This window comes from Balaenoptera borealis, assembly GCF_965194805.1.
Source record: "Balaenoptera borealis genome assembly, chromosome: 5".
In the NCBI taxonomy this organism is placed as follows: domain Eukaryota; kingdom Metazoa; phylum Chordata; class Mammalia; order Artiodactyla; family Balaenopteridae; genus Balaenoptera; species Balaenoptera borealis.
In genome coordinates, this window is record NC_138862.1 from 570,260 (window position 1) to 587,513 (window position 17,254).

At 53.2% G+C, this 17,254-nt stretch overlaps 2 protein-coding genes across 6 annotated transcripts in view; both read left to right on the forward strand.

Annotated features, from left to right (window-relative positions):
• Positions 1 to 1,753, forward strand: part of MCM3AP (minichromosome maintenance complex component 3 associated protein) — a 42,470-nt gene extending 40,717 nt beyond the window's left edge. For all 3 annotated transcript variants that reach the window (XM_082393630.1, XM_082393629.1, XM_082393631.1), the window contains 2 exons: positions 41 to 191; positions 1,472 to 1,753. In XM_082393630.1, coding sequence (XP_082249756.1) covers positions 41 to 191; positions 1,472 to 1,630 — 310 coding nt within the window. In that variant the 3' untranslated portion in view covers positions 1,631 to 1,753. The remainder of the gene's footprint in view (positions 1 to 40; positions 192 to 1,471) is intronic.
• A 6,551-nt stretch (positions 1,754 to 8,304) lies between these two features.
• LSS (lanosterol synthase) overlaps positions 8,305 to 17,254 on the forward strand; it is a 35,656-nt gene continuing 26,706 nt past the window's right edge. The window contains exons 1-9 of one of the 3 annotated variants that reach the window (XM_082393634.1): positions 8,979 to 9,079; positions 9,226 to 9,291; positions 9,573 to 9,725; positions 9,818 to 9,956; positions 12,018 to 12,126; positions 13,230 to 13,351; positions 14,746 to 14,842; positions 16,721 to 16,856; positions 17,134 to 17,242. In XM_082393634.1, the coding sequence (XP_082249760.1) occupies positions 9,878 to 9,956; positions 12,018 to 12,126; positions 13,230 to 13,351; positions 14,746 to 14,842; positions 16,721 to 16,856; positions 17,134 to 17,242 (652 nt within the window). In that variant the 5' untranslated portion in view covers positions 8,979 to 9,079; positions 9,226 to 9,291; positions 9,573 to 9,725; positions 9,818 to 9,877. Of the gene's footprint in view, positions 8,444 to 8,910; positions 9,080 to 9,225; positions 9,292 to 9,572; positions 9,726 to 9,817; positions 9,957 to 12,017; positions 12,127 to 13,229; positions 13,352 to 14,745; positions 14,843 to 16,720; positions 16,857 to 17,133; positions 17,243 to 17,254 lie in introns of those variants that run through there. The other 2 variants (XM_082393632.1, XM_082393633.1) reach the window with 2 other exon arrangements.

Sequence of the window (17,254 nt, forward strand, 5' to 3'; positions counted from 1 at the left end):
GATAGTTAAATTTTTGCTTCCTAATGCGCAAATGTTTCAGGTTTGCAGATCAACTTCAGCAGTGGTTGTCAGAGGACTCGGGAGCATTTACAGATTCAACTTCCCTTCCACTCTACCTTCCTCATACTCTGGTGTCTCTGCCTCAGACTCTCGAACCTGTGATGAAAACATCTACAACTACTAGCCTTCAGGTGAGAAGAGAGTACATTTGGCATTTATATTAGACTTAACAACTGAGAGAATGACTGGGAAAAAAGTAATGTCTCGAGTCATAGTATGATGTCATGATGACCAATAAATTATTAGCTTAAATTAGATATTTTCTTAAACTTAATCTGTCAGTATTATAGTGGCCCAACTAATTCTCAGTTTCTGCTTATGAAATGAATGAAGAATGGAATTGAAACATGCTTAAGAACTGAACAAAACCCATAACCATGTTATGCTGACATGCAGTAAAGTTTTGAGGAGAAAAACAAAGGTGACAACAGTGGTTCGGTTTATGGAGCACATACTGTCCAAGCTTTGGCATCACCCGGACCTCCCTTCTGGTATTAATTTTCCCTAAGGAAAATTAATGAATGAGGAGGGTATGCTCACAGAAGTCAAGGGCCTCACCCAAGAGCGTTCAGCTGGTCAGTGGCAATGCTGCTTTTTAAAGCCAGACCCAACTGGCTCCGAAGCTCACGGTCTTTCTACCTCACCATTCTTCCTTCAGTGATAAAAGAAACAAAAGCAGAGTTTATATGTATAATGCTGGACAGGCAAAATGTATGCTCCTGGATTGGCTTTTAGGAAGCCCTTCAACTGCGGAGAAAAAGAAATTAAGATGACATACTATTTCCAATTATTAATTTGGCAGATACCTTAAAAATATTTGTACTCTTTGACTTAACAATTCTGCCTTAAAGAAATTACTGATGACAAAAGTTAATGTATTTTTGTTCACTGTAGCATTAATTATAGTACATAAAAGTGGAAACTAAACATCCAAAGATGAGAGTCTGGTTCAGCGATTACAATACATATGATGGAATAGTTCGTAGCTCTTGATAACAATATCTTATAAAAACGACTAGAAGTTGTTCATGGTAGAATCAGAAGTGGAGGGACTTCCCTGGTAGTCCAATGGTTAAGACTCTGCGCTTCCAATGCAGGGGGTGTGGGTTTGATCCCTGGTAGGGGAACTAAGATCCCACATGCCACGCGGCACGGCCAGAAAAGAAAATTTAAAAATATAAATAAAGAATCAGAAGAGGAAACATTCCATGGCAGATGATGCCAGCTGTATGTGTATGTGCTGGAAGGGGCTGGAAGGATGTGTGATAGATGCCAAGAGACGGGTTTGTTGAGCCTAGCAGGCCCCAGAAGAGGTTTCTAACATGAGTCAGATCTAGTGCCTTTAAAGAAAATATATCTTGGCTTGTGGATATCCCAAAACTATTTTTAGTTTCTTTTTTTGTTCAAATAGAATGACAGGACAGGGGAGCAACTGCAGATGTCAGAGGCAACAGGCACATCGCTGACCCAACGGCTGAAGCACCTAGAAAGGCTGATCTGGAGTTCAAGGGAAGAGGACGTTGCCTCTGAGCTCCATCTCTCTGCACTACTGGACATGGTGGACATTTGAGCTGCTGGACCTGAGAGAGGGTCTAGAAGATTTTCTTTTACTCAAAATAATGTTACTCTCAGATGCTTGATGCATGTTGGAATGTGATTATTAATCATGCAAATAAACCACTGGAATATCTAATGAGGTCTTCCTCAGTTTTCAGAATGAAAGGCTGTTTTCTCCTGTGTAATGTCTTCGATACTCTTACCTGTTTTCATGATCTCTTCTGTTGTCCACCAACACGTGCTCTTACATTTCAGTGTGTAATGGTGGTCATTCATTGTCTTAGCAGCAGTGGCAGTCCCTGATGTGCCAGAATCAGTAGTGCAGGGATGAATAAGGTGCAGGGACCCTGCCCACCAGGCCTGCCCAGCTCACACCTCAGAGAGCCAACAGATGTACTGAGCCAACTGTATATGTACGTAGCTCTCTGAGGCACGGGGCATGTGCCAGGATTGGAAGCAGGGGGAGACAAGGGGATTGGGCGGAGGACAGAGCAGAATTCTTGGAGAGGAGTGCAGGGGTATACCCGAGAGGATGTGATGAAAACCTGGAGGTGCCAGTTTGGTATTACTGCCAAGTGAGGGGATAGGCCAGACCGCCGAGACCCTTGCTGCTTTACTGTGAGTGCTATGGGAATCAGCTATTGGAGGATATTAGGCAGAGAAGTGATCTGGTCACATTTTGTTTCAGAAACTGCATATGGGGAACAACAGCAAGACAAGCAGTGGGTCTCGAAAGGGGGATGCTGCAGCCGTCCAGGTGAAAGAAGAGGGTACAATCCTGAGTCTGCTAGCAGTTGGTGTGGAGAGAAGGGAGACATTTGAGCCATATACAGAAAGAGGTATTAATAGACTTGATGCTGAGTATGACCATCAGTCTTAAATTGGCACTCAGCATCTCCCTACTGTATCCCACATCCCCTAGACTCTCTGAGAAAACTATTTCATATCTTCTTATTCTCTTCAAATCTACAACATTCCTAGATGATGACCTGCTTCTTATTTCACTGAGAAAAAAGAAGCACCAGGAACAGAACTTCCTCATCCTACCACCACCAAATCTACCAGCCAAACCCTGCATCCGCCAGAACAAACACTAATCAACTCTTAGGGATTTCTTCAGTGATTAACTTCATGTTTATCAGTAAAGACTTAAGTAATGCTATTTCTTAACCTCGATATTAGACATTATCTGTTGATTTCCTACAATAGAAAATGAGTCAGCTCTCTTATACTATCCTCTCTGCAACGTGTATCACCCACACATGCATACTACATTTCCTCTCCCACTGGTCTCCCAAAACGATTTAAGATGTTAGCTGAAATCTGCATTCAGAGTTCAGTATGACTGTATTAATACCGTTTGCTATCGAGCCCTGTATTGGTTTATGATTACATTTCCTTTAGGTACAACTTTCAGTTGTACCTGGAGTCAACTGCCTTGCTTTTTCATTTGCTTGGTTTTCTGTGTTCCTAGCACTACTTCACCCAAACCTCTCCTCGCTAAGTGTAAAGCTCCTCCCAACACTCAGGTGCCTCAGGTAATATGCTAGCTCCATTTTCTTTTGGAAATGAACCGCTGGGAACGCCCCCCCCCTCCCCCCCCCGTCTTTGTGCCACCTTGGACGTTTCCTGGATTCTGAGTCATATATCTTCCTCTTCTGTGGTCTGCTTTCTCATTTTGATGGAGCTCATCTTTTAGAGCCTTCCGAGCTTGCATATCTAAAAGGTCTTTATTTCTACCCTTACATTAGATTCATCGTTTGAATGGAAGTAGAATTTTACATTGGAAATTATTCCTCTGTGTTTTTGTTTTTTGTTACTGGGAGTTTTAAGATCATCTCTATCCCTGGTGGTCTCAAATTTCTCAACAACATGCTTGACGTATTGGTTTGCCTCCCCTATTCCCTGCCGAACTTACTGTGCTCAGCACGTTGTAGTGCTTTTTTCCAGTAGTTTTTGCAGTGTAACAAACTACCCCAACCATAGCTTAAATTTGGGAAGGATAGGCTGGGCAGCTTTAAGGATAGGCTGGGCAGCTTTCTCTTGGGATCTCTCATGCAGTTGCAGTCAGGTATTGACTGCAGGCATTGGGACTGTGGTTATCTAAAGTCTTGACTCTGGCTGGATGTCTGAGACAGCTCACTTACATAGCGGGCAGGTGATGTTGCACTGTTGGCTAGGGGCTCAGCTGGGGCTTTCGACCTGAGTAGCTATATGTGACCTCATCATGTGGCTTGGCTTCCTCACAGCAAGGTGGCCTCAGATAGGACTTCTCACATGGCATCTCAGGTCTCCAAGTGCAAGTGCCCCAGTGAGCGAAATGCAAGCCCAGCTTTGGAATCTGCAGGATCACTTCCACTGCATTGTATTGGTTACAAGCATCTGGTTATAGATTCAAGGGACAGGACATAGGTCCTATTTCTCAGTGGGGATGAGTGGTAAGACCACATTGTAAAAGAGCATGTGAGATGGGAGATTTTGCAGGCATCTTTAGAAAATATTCTCCCATGCTTTTTCAATCCAGAAAATTTTCCCCAATTCTGGGAATTTTTGGAAATTATTTAATACAATTTTCTCCTCCACTGTTTCCCTTTGGAACTCCTAATATTCAGATGTTTGACTACCTGTATTGATGCTCCAATTTTCTTTTCAGTTTTTTTATATCTTTATCTTTTTATCCTCCTATTCTAAAACTTCTCTATCTCCCTGTTCTAGTGATTTTAAAACTGCTACCATATTGTGAATCACTATATTGTACACCTGTAACATATAATATTGTACATCAACTATACTTCAATAAAAAAAGTTTAAAAAATTTTAAACTGCTGCCATATTTTTAATTTCTGAGAGTCTTTTTCTTAATGTTTCTTATTAGAGACAACTCCTGTTCATTCATTCATTTATTCAGTATATACTTTTGGAATGTTTACTATATGCCAGGCGTTATTCCAGGTGCTGGGGATATAGCAACAAATGAAACAAATTTCAGCCCTCACAGAGCTTATATTTTAGTGGGGAGATAGACAATAAACAAGATAATTATGCAAAACATTTGGTATGCTAACTGGTGATCAGCACAGAAAAAAATAAGGCAGGGAGGGAAAGAGTATGTCAGGATGTTGCACTCATGAAACAAGAACCATCTATCTCTGTGAGGATGTGTTTTTGTCAAAGTCCTCTTCTACAACTTTCAATCATCTCCATTTCTCAAAATCTCCTTTTTCGGGACTTCCCTGGTGGCGCAGTGGTTAAGAATCTTCCTGCCAATGCAGGGGACACGGGTTCGATCCCTGGTCCAGGAAGATCCCACATGCCCCGGAGCAACTAAGCCCATGTGCCACAACTACTGAGCCCACGTGCCGCAACTACTGAAGCCCGGGCGCCTAGAGCCCGTGCTCTGCAACAAGAGAAGCCACCGCAATGAGAAGCCCGCGCACCGCAACAAAGAGTAGCCCCGGCTCACCCCAACTAGAGGAAGCCCGCGCGCAGCAACGAAGACCCAACGCAGCCAAAAAAAAAAAAAAAAAATTTCCTTTTTCTTTGTGTTTCGTTGCCTTTCGTGGTAGAGGTTTTCCTCAAATGTTTGGCTCATGTTGATGATGGGGCTCTGAGGAGCTTGCTGGAAGCTCTGTGCCAACAGATACAGCCTGCCAGCTGATAGGCTTCTCTGCTTTTCCACTGGGTCCCAGCTGCCAATGTTTGGAGGTCTTTTGGGGGAGGGCCATTTGCTCCAGAGAAATCCTCCTATTGCCCGGAGCTATACGGCTGAGTGGGAGAAGTGGAACTGCCACAACAGTGGAGACTTTCACTCAACACCCTGCTTTCAGTGGCCCTCAGCTATGCCTTGTGCCTGAGTTCACACCTGCTCTGACTCCACTGCTGCAGGCTTCCGTCCAGGTAGGGGAAGGGGTCTACTGTCAGACTGCTTCTTGTTCAAACTTTACACCAGTTCTAATTTCTGCACCTTCCTGGGGCTCACGGGCAAGAATGGTCTTTTTCCTCAATGGCTTCACCCCGACAATGGGTTGCAGCTTCCTCTGGCTTGCTAAGGCAGTGAGTACTCCTCCTTGCATTCCTGGCCTCTCCAATTTTGCTGACCTCTCTCGTTTACTGGTGCTTCCTCTCCCATTCTTTCACTACTGTGCATTTTTATCTCTTTCATTACTTTATGTAAGTAGGGTTTAGGTGGGAAACGGAAGTCAATGCCTGTGCTCAGCCTGACATGTTTAATTGGAAATCCCCCCCCCCCCCCGCTTTTTAACTACTTCTGGGCTTTTCTTCTCACATCTCCCGAGATTGCTCCTGTCAGTCACCAGTAAGTTGTCTTGCCACATCTAGTCGCCAATTCTCAGACCTCATTTTACAATCCCTTTAAAATCTCTGCACAGATCACCATGTCTTCACCTGGCTTCCCTGACTCCACATTCCCCTAGTTTTTCTCCCCTCTCTGGCCACCTCTCCTCCTCTAGGTTGGAAATGGTTGGTGCCCTAGGACTGATCCTGGAAATTCTTCTCTTTGGAACACTCATGCCCTAGCTGATTTCATCCAATCTTATGTTTTCAAACATCACCTGAAAACAGGCGACTCCCAAGTTCCTCTCTCTAGTTCTGTCTTCTCTCCCGAATACCAGCCTGTCTACCCAGCCTATCCACTTGAATGTCTAATGGGCATCTCTGTCTTAACATGTCCCTAATCTAAGTTGAAAGTTTTCCCCAAACCTTCTTCTCTACCTTAGAAATGACACTATCATATGCCCAGGTGTCCATGCCAAAAACCTCAGAGTCTTCCGTGTCCTGTTTCTTGGACAAGCAGGAACTGGTACGGTGCAAGTGGAGAGAAGCATTATTTTTTCCGATGACTCTCCCTAGAAACTCTTATCTGTGATTCTCAGATAGATTTTATAGGTTTTTCCTATCTTAGAAATTTTAAAAAGAGGATTATTGTTTTGCTCATAAAAAGTCCAGTCCAGTAAAATATCAAAACTCAAATTCTGCTCCAAGCGAAACCTATTTCCTCCCTTAGCTTGACCAGAGTCAGAGTTTGAGATGTTCAGGGAGGCTGGAGCCCTTATTCCCATGCTTTGTGTTTCCACACTGGAGGGACGTCCCTGGAGAAGAACTTCCAGCCTTTTCCCCTCTCCCAGGGAAGTGTGAATTGGTGAATTTGGGAGAACAGACAGGGTTAAGCGTGCTCAGGCTCCTCTGGGTACACTTCCTGGGGTCAGCAGGCTGACAGGCACCTTCTCATTGGCACCTGGCTGCATGCTGCTCGGTGGGGCAGCTCTGTGGAAGCTGCCGTTGTCCCCCTGGGCCAGAGGCTGGGAGGTGTATGTGTCTGATTTAGAGGTGGAAGTAGCTAGCCGTCTTGATCGTCAATCTAAGCCATGTCTTCCAAACTAGTTTCTTCTCTGTAGCAAGGCTGGTATTTTGATATCCAAACCTCTTATTGCTGCGTCTTCTTCATTGGTTTCTGAACCGGGATAGGAAGAGGTAAGTGTCCTTTACTGACCATCTAACAGCCTGATGTTCCACTGGGGGAAGGTGTACGTGTGTTTCCTTTTGCAAATCCCCCCTTGCCCCCTGGCTTGCTGGGGTTCATGGCATGGGGATAGGACTCAGGGATGGGCACAGAAACACTCGCCTAACTGGGGAAGCTGTGACCTGATGTCAGGGCTTCTGTGGGGAAGATGAAGAAATGGTGGGGCTGTCCGTGAGTTCCTGCAGAGCCGCCTTTGGGACCTCAGTGTCCGCACAGTTTCCTCCAACTCCCCGGAGCCCCTGGTTCCTGCTGCACACCCTGCGACCACTTTATCCCCACCCGACTTACCCCCAGTCCTTTCAGCACATTCTCCATCTTTCTCTCGCTTCCCTTTACAGTCCAGGCCTTCCACATTTACTTCGCCGGGACCGCAAAACTGCAGGGCTCTCCCTGAGTGGCACAAGCTCTCCCAACGTGGCTCCCTCCCAGGGCCAGTAGGTGCTTGGCACCGCTACCTCGAAAGCCCCACAGCAAAGCCTTCAGCCTGCCTGAAGATGCACCGCCCCTCACCTGTCAGCACCAGCCTGCCCTCCGCCTCCTGTCAGCCCCTCTCCTGCCCTCTCCCCTCCTGCCAGCCCTCTGCTGTTACCTTCCCTCTCCTGCCATCTCCCCTCTGGTGTCATCTCCCCTCCTGTCAGTTGCCCTCCCATCAGCTCTCTCCTGTCAGTTCCTCTCAGGTGCCCGCCAGCGCCCCTTCTGCCCCCGGAAGCCTTTCCCCCCCGCGTCGCGCCCTCCGCGGGACCTCGCGGCCATGTCTCCCCTCACTCACTCACCTACAGCCTCCGGCCTCTGGCTCTTCCTCAAGGGCACTAGCCGCTCCCCAGACCCCCTGCCTTCCGGCCTCAGGTGGGACCCTCCCCAAGTGTCATTCAGTCTCAGGCGCCCCCTGGTGGCCTCGTCCTGGCGCATCGCCCCACAAGTCGCTCCGAGGCTGACAGACTCCGGCGGCAGCCGTGACTGGCAGTCGCGGCCCTCCCGGCCTCGCCCACTCACCAAGCCCCGCCTACCCACCCAGTCCCGCCCACTCAACGCCCCGCCCCCCAGATCCCGCTTCCGTCAAGGTTCCCCGGCCCCGCCCCCAACGCTCAGACCGTCGCGCTCCACCACTGAGCTAGCCGGCCGCGCCCCGGACCCACCCTCACCGCGCTCTGATTGGCTGCGCGGTCATCTTCCCATCGCGTTCTCCGGTCTGCAGAGGCGAAGGCCTTCGCGGGCTGGTGGCTGGTCCGGTTTCGGGGCGCAGGCTGAGGGGAACCGGGAGCGCGCGGCGGTCATGACGGAGGGCACGTGAGTTCCCGCGCCCCTCGAGAAGGGAGGGCGCGGTCGGGGGCGCCGCGGAGGGGGTCTCACTGGGTCGGGGGCTTCCAGCGAGGCTGCTGCGCCGTCCGGCCTCGCCCGCGGTCTGTGGAGACCTGCGGCACCGGCCCTGGGGGCGGTGAGGGGCGGTGAGGGGCAGGCTCTCCTTCGGGGGTGTCGCCCGGGGACCTTCCTGGGGCCGGGCCGAGGAGAGCCGGGTGGGGCTGGGGGTCGGGGTGGGGACTGGGACGTGGGCGGCGGTCCCTGTGGCATGTGTCTCCTCTCCCGGAGAAATAATGGCGCGGTGTTTAGGTGCAGAAGCGCGCCAAGAGGGTTTTTATTTTTCAAGGTAAGGGAAACAGTGGTCTGCTCGCAGGTCGCTGGGGTGAAACGGGCAGTTCGTTGCGCCTCTGGCCTCTGACCTGGCGAGCAGGTCACTTGAGCATGATCGCTTCCAGGTGTCTGCGCCGAAGAGGGGGACCCTATAAGACAGAGCCCGCCACCGACCTCAGCCGCTGGCGACTCAGCAATGAGAGGGGGAGGCAGACGTGGACATACTTCCAAGGAGAAGAAGACCCTGGCCGAGGGCAGTCTGGCCTGGAAGCTCACTTACTGGGCCTGGACACCGTAAGTGTTGATTCTGCTCGCCACGTGCGGGGTCTGGGACGCCACCAGACACCCGCCTGCCTCCCTTCTTAGCAGTGGGCACCGGGAGCCAGTAGGGAGCTTTAAACAGCTAGACGTGAAGGGCGTTTTCTCCTCTGGTAAAACAGAAGGGATGTGTACTGGGCACCTGTGTCTCGTGTCGCCAAAGCTGGTTCCTGCCGGAGTTAATCGAGGTAAAGATGGAGCGTGAAGTGAGTGGGCCCTTGGCTTCAATCCCTTTATCACTAAGCTGCGTGTAAGAAACTGCTCTAACTTCGTTTTTGTTCAGAAAAAGAAGTTTCTGATCTAGTGAGTTTCATAAGAGAAATTCAGTTAGTTAGAGAGTGTGACATAGAAATGGGGTCTCCCTGTCACTGCGCCATCCCGTGGCCCCTGCCCGAGGGGGGCCTGAGTTCCAGGTCTGGGTGGGCATCAATGCCCCGCCCCACACACGTGGGCACCTGCTTCATTCAAGATGTCTTGGAGAAGCTGTGAAGAAATTTGCAAATGCGTGACTGGAACGCAGAACCACGAGGACGTGGAACCATTCATTTGCTAAGATTGGCAATGCCGTCATCAGAGTTTTAGGCCTTTGACTGAAACAGCTGAAACTTTGAAAGCAGTTCAGGTTTGTTACTTTGAACTGGTCTCGAAGTGCCAAGGGCTCCTCTGGCCTGGCTGCAGACCACTGAGCTCTCAACTCCTTTCTCTTCCTGGCAGAGGAGTCACTTCAAGGACTTGCCGAAAGCCGTCACAGCCCGTGCGGGGGCTCTCAATGGGATGACGTTCTACGCCGCCCTGCAGGCTGAGGACGGGCACTGGGCCGGTGATTACGGTGGCCCGCTCTTCCTCCTGCCAGGTAGGAGGGTGCTGTCGTGGCCTGCGGGCGAGGCCCCCTGGGGCATCCTTGGCATCTTGGCTTGATCTGGTTCAGGCCTTGGGTGAACGTCTGAGGTGTGAATGAGTGGACAGGTGACACGCCGGGAGCTCACAGAGAAAAGGGCCGGGGAGGTTGCCCTGCGCCCTGTGCCTGAGTGGTCCTGCTCTTGTTGCCAGGGGATGGGAGCGAAGGCTCAGCTAGCTAGCGTTCTGAAAAAGGAAGCGGGGGGTGCTGTGGGGGCCGGGGGGGCTCTTGAGTCCCAGTGCAGAGCAGGGGCGTCAGTGGAGGGCCTAGCCTATGCCAAGGTGCAGAGGTGGGTAGGAATCTTTTAACTCCTGTGTAGGCAGCTTGTGTGTGTGAACTCACCTGAAGTGTTGGCCGGGAGAGCTCAGATGGGACCTGTAGGTGCGGGTTGGTGAGTTGTAGGAGGACCGCAGTTGGAGCCCCTGGGTGCTGAACTGGTTTGGCTAGACAAGTCTGTTTTGCATCCTGGGAATGTTTCTCTAAAGAAATGCTCAGCTTTGTAATCCGGAAAATTCCCTGAGTTTATGCAGAAGGACCTTTTCCTTTAGTGGGAGTCGCACTGGGAGTCCATCCAGCTCCCATCTCTGCTTTGACTCCAAGTCCTGCTGCCTGCTGGACTGTACAGCTTTGTATCTTCCTGACTAGGGACCCAGGGGCCTGATGCTTGGGGGCAGGGCTTTGGGCTTTCTTCCCTTGGTCGGACCTGGAGCCTGTTGAGACTTTTCCCAGGGATCTTCATGGGGAAGCAGTGACTGCACTGGCTTGCTCTGGCCCTGGGCAAGGTGGCAGGACTTCACCATGCCTTGGCTGACTCGTCTGTGATGTGGGGATCGTGGGGATCGGGTTTGGTCACATGTGCGTGGCACCAGGCACTCAGTGGTGATTGGTCATGGGGACACTGCATTGGTTTGTGCTTGCTGCTGTAGCTCTGGGCTCAGCCTGCTGCCCCACCTGCCCTCTGCAGGCTGTAGGTTGGGGCTTTCCTCTCTCCCTCTGGACTCTGGACAGGCCATCTTTCTCAGGTGGACACTGGCCTGTTTGGGGGTGCCATCTCAGGGTTCTTCCATGGCTGGCTGAAGTTTGACCGGTCTTTTTCTGCTTTAATTTGGCAAATGCTCCTGGAGGTCATGACTCTGTGTGGCCCGTGTGGCATTGAGCATCACTGTGGTGATTGATCCCTGACTCTGGGGTTGGACCTCCTGGGCTCCGGCCCCAGCCCCACCACTTAGGGGCTGTGCCTCAGTTTCTTTGCCTGTAAAATGGGGAAGACACCGGCTCTGCTTCCTGCTTTTGTGTTTCCCTGTCTTGACAGCATCATACCTGTTATGAAAGGAGATGGGCTTTTTTCTGTGAACCTCTATGGTGTCTCCATATCTATCTGCCTTTCCAGAGTGTGTCTGTGTGGGTGTGTCTACTGGGGCTTCTCATGCCTCTGGCCATAGTTGGGCATCCATTCCATGACACGTTGCTGCTGGGGCCTGCCTGAGACCCCGTGTGCTCGGTGCCATGGGCACGTGGCTGATGGAGCCTGGGCCCGGGGTAGGGTGGAGGGGCGGGGTGGGGGGCCTGTGAACACCATGCTCAGGAGGGCTAGGCTGGGAACAGAAGATTCTTTGTGGGTAATATTTATTGTTGTCCATCTTGCAAAGTGATGTGTGCTATTAAAGTTAATAAAACAGGAAAACGTAAATGTAAGCGAGTAAACTACCCCATCCAGGGATGATCCGTTGAGTGTTTTCTTTCCCAGTAGGCGTGTCAGTAGTGTGGGACCTTGGAGTGGCTGGGTGGGCTCTGCACGCCCCATGTGATACGTGTCACGTGTGCTGTTGCTGCTACTCCTGGGGCCCCAGTTCTAAAGTCCCTGATGGGACCGGGAGTAATAGCCTTCCCAGGCTTGTTTCCACAGGAAGGAGACCCTAGCGGACAGCTGCCTGTTACCTGGGGTTCTCAGGAGGAATGGGGCCTGGGCTTAGCAGTGCTGAGTGCCTGCTGAGGAGTATCTTTTCTGCCGCACAGGCCTCCTGATCACGTGCTACGTGGCGCACATTCCTCTGCCGGCTGGATACAGAGAAGAGATTACACGGTACCTGCGGTCTGTGCAGCTTCCTGATGGCGGCTGGGGCCTGTGAGTCTGCCCAGCCCTGCGTCGCTGCGTGTGTATGCATGCACGTGCACACCTGTTCTTATGTGGGAGATGCACCTGTCAAGGGGTGGGGTGACTGTAGCTCTGGCCCTGGGTGGGCGGGGAGAGCCTGTCAGGAGGGAGATGGGCTGCAGGCTACGTGCAGGCTGGGTCCGGGTTTCCCTGGGGCTCTCAGAATGGGCCTGTTCACTTTCCGGGCCTTGGTTTTGCAGCTCGTGTTGTAATGAGTTTCATGACTGATTGAGAGACTCCTGAGACCCATATACCACAGTGAAAACCATTTGCTGTCATCACTAAGGCAGAAGAAAATTGTCCTTGACCCTGGGATGGCAGCAGGGAGAGGCAGGCCGGGCAGTTCTCCCCGCGTTTCAGCCTGCCTTTCTGTGGTGTCGCTCGCTCTGGGAGCAGGGCCCTGTCCCAAGGTGGTCAACTGCCTGCCCACCTGGCTGTGGGGCCCTGGTGCTTCTTGCCCTGCAACCAGGATGTGCGCCCCTCCTGGGCTGGCTAACTCCACACCACCAGCCTTCCTTACAGAACCCTAGGAGGACAGCTTAGCTCTGCTTGCCTCCTGGATGGGGTCGTGGGCATCTCGAGCTTGAGATCCCAGCTCTTTGCCGTCTGGGTCCTGGGACAGACCTGAGGTCTCACCAGTGCCTTCGCCTGCCCTGGCATGCTGTCTCTGGAGCTTGCTCTGTGGGCCGTAGTGATATAGGGTCTGTTGTGGGCCACTGCCTGGGGTCATGTTGATTCAGGCATGGGAAGTAAACAGACAGGGACGGGAAGTTTTGCTGTGCTCTGCAGCGTGCGGGATCTTAGTTCCCCCACTAGGGATCGAACTTGCGCCCCCTGCATTGGGAGCACGGAGTCTTAACCACTGGACCGCCAGGAAAGTCACTTGAGGGCAGTTTTGGAACTGCTCAGTTGTCATGGAGGTGCAGGAGCTCTTACTGGAGAATGGCTGTCCTGGATGTTTCTCGTGTTGTTATGTCATTCTTGATTTGCTGAGGAAATTTAACGGAAGCATTGCTTAATTTCTTACAAGTAATGGAAGACGTCATTTTCTCACCTGTCTCCTGCTCCTGTAGGCACATTGAGGACAAGTCCACGGTGTTTGGGACTGCGCTCAACTATGTGTCTTTGAGAATTCTGGGCGTGGGGCCTGACGATCCCGACCTGGTGCGAGCCCGGAATATTCTTCACAAGAAAGGTACACCCTGCATAGCACGTGCTACGTAATAAAGAGTTCACGTTACCTCAGCATAATGAGTGCTCGAAAATGGGAAATAGAAAGGTGCACCTGCACTTCACATACAGCAAAACACGTGAACCAGGAAGGCGTCAAAGCAGGAGCAGGAGGAAACTGTCTAACCTTGCCAGTAAATTTTTAAAACACAAATTAAGGTTGCCGTATAATTCTGTTTGTTTCACAAATGGGCAAGGACTCAGGAACAACACGCTCGTGCGTTGCTTGTGGGAGTGTTCCTTCCCAGAGGGCAGCCTGGCCGCACGAGAGTGGCGGGAGCTGGTGGAGCTCTGCCTGCACCCTCCACCCTCGCTCTCCTGTGTGTCCTGTAGGGCTCCTGGGGTGACTCCTCTGCCCTCGCCCTGGGGAGGCCCTTCCTCTCCTGCTCCTCCGAGAGTATTCGCTGCTCCTCTGCAGAGCCCGGTGCGTCTCGCCCGCCTGCCCTCCGCTCACGGACACTCCCCAGGCTGCTCGCCCTCCGTGCTCTGTGCTCACACACAGCGGCTTCCCGTCAGCGCCTCGAAGCCCCTTCCCGCTTCAGGGCTCTGCACGTGCCGCTTTGTCTGCCTGGGCTGTCCCACCTGCCACCCAACCCCGCTGCCTCAGGGACTCCTGCTCACCCTTCGCCTGGCACCTTGCATGTCACTTCCTGACCTGCCATGTTGGGTGACGCCTCTTGCTGCAATTTCTCACGAGCCTGCATTCTTCACACGTGTGTTGCTCTTGTAACGAATCCATCGTCAGCTTCTGGGCTCACTAGTGTGAGGTCCCAAGGCTGATTTCTGGTTCCTTGTCTGGGAAGGAATGTCTTCAGGCCACGCTTCCCTAGTAGCTTTGTGGGTCTTTGCCTTCTGCACACCTGGGTTCGGGGTGAGGCCTCCTTGTGAACCGTGTCCAGGATGGTTTTCCTGTGCTTGGGACCAGTGCTACGGGGGTGGGGGGGGCTCCAACATGGGGCCACAAGCATCCCCACAGCCGCAGTCCAGATCCGTCTGCCGCGTGGGTGCAGTGCGGCGCGGGACGGCCAGGTGGACCCCAGGGGGGAGAAGGCCGAGCGTGCACGGTCAGCTCCCTCATCACCTCCAGGCCCGTGGGGACCCGGGCTGCCATGTGCACCTGGGCCTCTCACCTTCCCAGCTGCTCCTTCCTGGGGGCAGGGGCCAGGCGGGCTTGTTCTGGGGAAGACGTCGGTTCCACCCAGCAGCCCTGGTGTTGGGTGGTCCCGAGTGGTTCTGGAGCCTGCTTCTTACGACAGGGAGAGGATCCTTAGCAGGCCTGCCTTTTGAAGGGGACCCGATTCCTGAGGGTCTCATGTTCACAGTCAGAGGCAGGTGATGGGGCCTGTTCTCTCCCCACAGGTGGCGCTGTGTTCATCCCCTCCTGGGGGAAGTTCTGGTTGGCTGTCCTGAACGTGTACAGCTGGGAAGGCCTCAACACTCTGTTCCCAGAAATGTGGTATGCTTCCCCATCTACGGTCACCACTCTCTTAGCGAGTAGAGTGACGCCGCCCTGGGTCACCTGCTGCCTATTAGTCAGATGAGGGGCTGTCCGTTCAGTGGAGTGGGGTGGCGTTAGGCTCCTGGTAGAGCCCCTGCTTGGCTGAGTCCTACAGACTGTAGGAGAGGGTTCCCGCTTGGGCAGGAGGGAGGTGCCGTGGGGTTGGGCCATGTGGCAGGTGGCTGGGGTCCTGCCTGCTGGTTACAGAACCTCCGGTGTGGGGCGTGACGCGCTGCCTTTGTTGCGTAGATGCCTGTGACTGTGTCTCGTTTTGGACATTTTGAGCATCTATAGAAATAAAGGAGGTGACAGCCCATGCAGCCCTCCCCAGCCCAGTGTTGGGTGTGCCGTGCTGACAGTCCCCCTTGTCTTTTTTGCTAGTGAATGTTAAAGTTGATCCCAGACATTCTGTTTCCCCTGTGAAGTCTTCAGTGTGTGTTTTTAAAAGATAAGAATTTTCTTTCAACAGAACTACGATATTGCTTAAAAACTCAGCAAAATCAACATTAATTCCATATTGTGTGATACTTATAAGCCAGAGATTTTAAACATTTTGTGAATATCTAATGAAATCTCTGGACATGTGTCCCGAATACATTCATATACATATAAGTACCCCAATCTCACCTTCAGGAGGTGAGGTCCCTGGAGCAGGGAGCTGTCAGGGAGGTTGGGGGGCCATTGCGCTAGGGGACTTCGGTAGAGGAGAGGTGCGAGGTGAAGGGGCCAATCAGGAGATGACAGCAGGGGCCTGATGAAAGGGCCGACGGCCCAGCCTCACCGGGGCAGACCTGCCCAAGGCTGGCCACAATGGAAGGGGCGGGAAGTGGTCTGGGGCCATTCCAGCATTCCTCACCGGTGGGCTGCTGGCTGGACCTCGGACCTAGCCGGTGTGTAAGGAGCCGCAGAGGAAGGCGCTGAGCAGGCGCTGGGAGGGGTGTGGTGTCAGAGGCGGCTGTGGGGGACTGTGTTGGCTGCATCCCCGCACCGCAGGGCCCAGGCCGTGGGTGCCGGGCCTCTCGGTAACTAGGGCACTGCTAGTCTTGGCGGAAGTTGTTTTGGAGGGCGTAGGTTGGAGTGTAAAGGGCAGGTGTGCAGGATGAGGGACCAGAGACCCTGAACCACTTCAGCTGCAGGAAAGCTGGAAATGTTACCCAAAATGTAGCAAACGCCCTTTAAGGTGAGTGGAGGAGCCCTCAAGAGAGTGAGGCCAGGGGTGGTGGGGCTGAGGACACCTGCCCAACCCTTACTCCTGGGAGCAGGGGAGGCGGGCTCACCTCCCCGTGGCCTCCACGTGGCCTCCCCTCTCACACGAGGACGGAGGCTGAAAGGGGCGGGTGGAGAAAACAGCCCAGGCGCGCCCCTGCCTGGGAGGCTGGCAGAGCTGTGCTCACGTCAGGCTGCGTATCTGGGTGAAGCACAGCAGAGGTAACGATCAAAGACACAGGCTCTGAGAAGATGTGGCAGTCCTGAAGGTTTTTAGGTAAACTTTTTATTTTCGAATAGTTTTCAATTTCCAGAAAAGTTGCAAAGATAGTCCAGAGCGTTTCTGTAGACCCCTCACTCAGTATCTCCGTGATTAACGTTCTTGTTGCTGTGGCGCGTTCGTCACAACTGGGAACCCGCAGGCAGTCCTCGCCGTTTAGGAGCCAAGTCTCCTGGCTCTAGGAGGCACCTGGTGAGCCAGGAGAAGTTGTCGGCTTCTGTGGACCGTGCCCCTTGGGAGCACGGCTGTGCCCACTTGGGCCGGAGACAGCCGTCCACCCTGTGTTCCGGCTTGAAAGGGCCCCGGGCTGCAGTGGTGGGGGGGGCCCTGCTGACACGCTGTCCCCCCAGGCTGTTTCCTGACTGGATGCCCGCGCACCCCTCCACCATCTGGTGCCACTGCCGGCAGGTGTACCTGCCTATGGCCTACTGCTACGGCACCCGGCTGAGCGCCGAGGAGGACCCGCTGGTCCAGAGCCTCCGCCAGGTGAGCCTGACCACGTACGCCCGCTCTCGGGGGGCCCACGGAGCCGAGAGCGCCACAGAGTGGAGCCCCCACCTCCTGTCCCTAAATGACTGCCGGGGGCTTGTGCAGTGGGGTGGGCTGCAGGGCACCTGTGAGCAAGGGCCAGGCCCCAGCGCGTCCCCGGGAAGCAGCGCTGACGTGCGGCTCGGGGAGCAGGCTGCTGGTCGGGGCCCGCCCTCGGGCGGGCAGGCAGCGGAGGGGACGGGCAGGTCCGGGGCTGAGGCGCTGCCGCCCTCAGGAGCTCTACGTGGAGGACTACGGCCGCATCGACTGGCCGGCGCACAGGGACAGCGTGGCCCCCGATGAACTGTACACGCCGCACAGCTGGCTGCTCCACGTGGTGTACGGTGGGTGCCCCC